General features: G+C 41.7%; 1 protein-coding gene across 1 annotated transcript; it reads left to right on the top strand.

Moving 5' to 3' along the window:
* Positions 1–517: 517 nt before the first annotated feature.
* Positions 518–2,351, top strand: DMRT3 (doublesex and mab-3 related transcription factor 3). Its single transcript, XM_014309878.2, has 2 exons — positions 518–545; positions 1,333–2,351. Exons 1-2 carry the CDS (start codon positions 518–520, stop codon positions 2,295–2,297), a joined length of 993 nt encoding a protein of 330 aa, XP_014165353.1. The 3' UTR covers positions 2,298–2,351.
* The last annotated feature ends 1,777 nt before the right edge of the window (positions 2,352–4,128 follow it).

The raw sequence follows: 4,128 nt of genomic DNA, 5'->3' as shown, positions 1-4,128 counted from the left end.
CATCTCAGTTGGGCAGGTGGGATCATCAGAACATTTTAGGAACCTTTGCTTGCTTCTTACAGTAACTTTATCTAGTTGGGGTATTTGTCAGGGGCTTAGAAAACTAAGAAAACAGTTGTATTGGTTTTTGTGGATAGTCATTCCCCTTTGTGTGTTGAAAAGCACTACCCCGTGTGGTTAAAGTAGACTGTCAGCCGCAGCTTAGACAACAGTCCTCTCCCCATGTATTGATGCTTCCCAAGAATGTAAACATTGTGCTCAGTGAGGAAAGCCAGCAGAACTGTGTTCTTGGGAAATAACAATGAACGATCTCAAGCAAGTACATTGATCCTCTTTTGTGTAAGCAAGCATCCTTCCCTTCTGCTTGCCAACAAGCGATCTTATTTCAAAGGGTTCCATACTCTGGTCAGGCATTACCAAAGAGTTTTGAGTGTCCATCTGGAGACAGCATGGTCAATGGGCTTATTTTCAGGTCCATACTCAGCCCTCATCCTTAGTTTAGTACACGGAAAGCAAGATGCCTGGAACAATTGCTAAGAGAGATTGTGAGGAATAATTCCCCGTCCTTAGAATTATTTAAAACTCAACTAAACAGGCACACGAGCAACCTGGTCTTTGTCTAAGGCTGCTCCCAGTTTGAAGACGATGTTGGACCAAATGTCTTCCAGATGTCTTCTCCAAATCAGACTTTTCTAGAATATCTGCTTGGATGGGACAAGGCATCAGACATACTTAACATTTTAGAGGAAAAGCTGCAATTCTTGCTGTGTGAGGAACTGACTTCTATGGGAGGGACCAGTTTCTTCAGAACTGGAATACATTTATTTATTTATTTGAAGACTTTTTAAACCTTCAATCTGTTATCATAATGGAGTGGTTCCATCAATGCTGTTGGAGCTGCAGGGGACTTTTCATTACCTAAGTGCCCTCTTCAGCTCACAGACAATGAGATGGTACTAGTGAGGAATTATGATGTGAAAGTGCTGAAGATCCTCTGAGAAATCTTGCAGTTGGGTGGTGTGTTGCTGCCTTGTAACCAGTGAGAAAGGATAGATTTAGCACTTTTGATGCAGCAGAAAAATGATTACATTCTTTGCTTGCACGTGGGAGAATGAGACAGAGTATGTCTAGATCAGGTCACATTATACTTTTGCAGATTTATTCTCATGGTGTGTTGCAAAGATACCTTGATTTTTGCAGGATCTCAGAGAAAAAAACACTTTCCCCCCCTTAGAGTCCTGGTCTGTTCAGTTTAAGAAGACAGCATCCTCAAATCTCTGTAAAAGCTTTTGGCCTCAGTTTTCTGTTAACTTCTCTGACTTCTTTTTGCAGACGTGAATGAGGAGCGGCTGGGTGATGCAAGTGGAGCAGACAATGCCGAGACCTACAGTGACAAAGACACAGACCAAAGGAGTTCCCCAGACATGACTAAAGCCAAAAGTTGTTTCAATCCTGAAAGCCCTGAAATTGTTTCAGTGGATGAGGTTGGTTTTGCAGTTCAGAAAAATGGTGGGAGCACAGAGAACCGTCCAGACAGCCCCAAGTACCACCCAGAGCAGAACCACCTCCTGATAGAAGGTCCTTCTGGGACAGTTTCTTTACCATTCAGTTTGAAAGCAAACAGACCCCCACTTGAAGTCTTGAAAAAGATTTTCCCTAACCAAAAGCCAGCTGTGCTAGAGTTGATCCTGAAGGGGTGTGGCGGTGACCTGGTGAGTGCTGTAGAGGTTCTCCTGTCCAGCCGGTCTTCAGTGGCCAGTGGAGAGAGAACTTCTGCAGAATCGGATGGTCTTGTTTTGCCTTCCAATGGGCATATTTTTGAACACACACTGAGTTCCTATCCTATTTCATCTTCCAAGTGGTCTGTGGGCTCGGCATTTAGGGTTCCCGACACTCTGAGGTTCTCTGCTGATTCCAGTAATGTTGTGCCAAATCCTCTAGCCGTACCTTTGCAGCACCCCTTCCCTCAGCCACCACGCTACCCACTGATGCTGAGGAACACTTTGGCAAGAAACCAGTCCAGCCCATTCCTGCCCAACGACGTCACCCTGTGGAACACCATGACATTGCAGCAGCAGTACCAGCTGCGGTCCCAGTATGTCAGTCCTTTCTCTGGTAACTCAGCCACTGTTTTCCGAAGCTCGCCTGTCCTTCCTTCCCGCTCGTCAGAAGATCCTAGGATTTCAATTCCTGATGATGGATGCCCAATTGTGTCTAAGCAACCAATTTACACAGAAGATGAATATGAGGACAGGTCTGATTCTTCAGACTCAAGAATACTCAACACATCTTCTTAGACTGACGTTTGACATGTGACAGCTAAGCGATACTCACAGTGCAGCTGAACTACTGGCCCCTAAGAGGAGGGACATGTGCTCTACAAAACTCTTGCAATTGTATCAAAAAGTTGCTTGGTATTGTACTATAGCAATAAAGACGTAACTTATTTAATTTCTTGCACTTCACTGGATAATGCCAAATAGCAATACTCTGGCTTTAGTGCTGAGTGTGTGTTGCAAAGGAAGACTTTATGGCTACCAGTTATGGGACTCTAGAAGACTCATAATGGAAACAGAAGTCCAAGGTCTACTTTGTTCCTTAACTCAGAAAAATGGGGATGTTAAACTAGAATACTTGAATGCTGTTTTATAATTGAGAACTCCTCAGGACATAAGAAATCAAGCAAACATAGTTCAATTGCAAATGGACTAAAACAAGGACCTTATAGTCTTATGCCAGTGATCATCCTTGCAGTGAAAGAAAAGGCAGAAGAAAGAAATACACACATGCAACTAACATAAGCTGCTTCTGTGCCGTTTGAGCTTGGACACTTTTCAGAGAAATATTATTAAGAGTTATTCTTTTCCCATGGCTAGGTCGAAATGTGTAATGTCAGTGTAAAACCAATTACAGCTGTGAATTGCATGAAGTGTATTGTGAAATGAACACCAGATTAAGCATTGTCAGGTTAATGTAGCATGCTAAGGACTCTAGAAAAATAAACTAAGATGATGATCTTGGTTTATGTCATTTATACTGGGCAAATAACATTCTGAAGATAGAGAGCTGATTAGTTCTCAGCCGGGGTTAAAATGTCCAGCTCCAGCAGCTGCAGGCAGGGGGAACCTCTTTTTCCAAGTCTGGGTTTTGCTTCCCTGACTTGTAACTTGCAAATAAGATTAGGCAAAAGCTGCCATCAGGGAAGCTGAGGTCTCTTGTATTTGCAGATATTTCCAAGCTCAGCTGAATAAAGCAGAGCTTGCTACAATCACAGAAAGCAGAAAACAGAAGGCTCTCCCAATGCTTCAGAAGCATCTTTTTTTCCTATTCTGTAGAAGTAGAAAAAAAAGACGGAAATGGGATGTAATAATGGGCATTTCTTTAAAATAATTTTTAGCCAAATGGCAACTCCCCTTTTCCCCTAGAAAAGTAATGGTTTGAACAATTTATTGCATGATTGCATGCATTGATTACACTGCATATCTTATGTGTGTCTGAGTAACATTAGGAATTGCTTCTGATGAGGAATGCCTCTAAGTTCAATGTCCACTTAGAAGATTGTTAAGCTCTTAGTGTAATTTTTTTCAACTGTTCACAAGTGACTACGTATGCTTGACAATTGACTATTTACAAAACACACCTCTGAATGCAGATGAAATGTCTCTTTGGTCTTTCAGGTCTGGGGATTAGTCCCACACCTCAAAAAAAGGTGAGGCCACCCTGAAGTTGGACTCTGAAGCAGATGGGCTTTAAAACTGTTATATAAGTGTATCAGGCATGTTATCTGGTGTCATTGTTGATACAAATGCCTGTGTTCTCATTTGGCATTTCATGTCCTGTAAGTCTTGTGCACATGATGAATCTTTCATTTTATAAAGGTACTGAATATGCACAAAAAGGAGAATAAAAGAATGACTTTATTTTCCTTCGGGGATAAATTAACTGAAAGATACTTTATCTTGCATAACTTTCCAATCCGTTCAGAAAAGCATTTTATTGTTTATGCCACAAAGACATAAAAGCAGGGAAAGGGAGGAAAAAAAATGAATTCACTTATGGAAACATAAATGTGCAAGCATCTGGAGTTTCCCTAAATGCGGGGTTTCAGTTGTGTACTGACAGATTTGC

Source organism: Geospiza fortis, unplaced genomic scaffold, assembly GCF_000277835.1.
Source record: "Geospiza fortis unplaced genomic scaffold, GeoFor_1.0 scaffold456, whole genome shotgun sequence".
Taxonomy (NCBI): Eukaryota; Metazoa; Chordata; class Aves; order Passeriformes; family Thraupidae; genus Geospiza; species Geospiza fortis.
This window is presented reverse-complemented; position numbering and strand designations above follow the sequence as displayed.

What these genes read in the sequence shown, in the direction of transcription:
- DMRT3 (XM_014309878.2), top strand. Translation starts at nt 518, where the DNA reads ATGCCTGGAACAATTGCTAAGAGAGATT. An exon ending in AACAATTGCTAAGAGAGATT is followed by an intron (nt 546 to 1,332) that starts GTGAGGAATAAT and finishes TTCTTTTTGCAG; the next exon opens with ACGTGAATGAGGAGCGGCTG.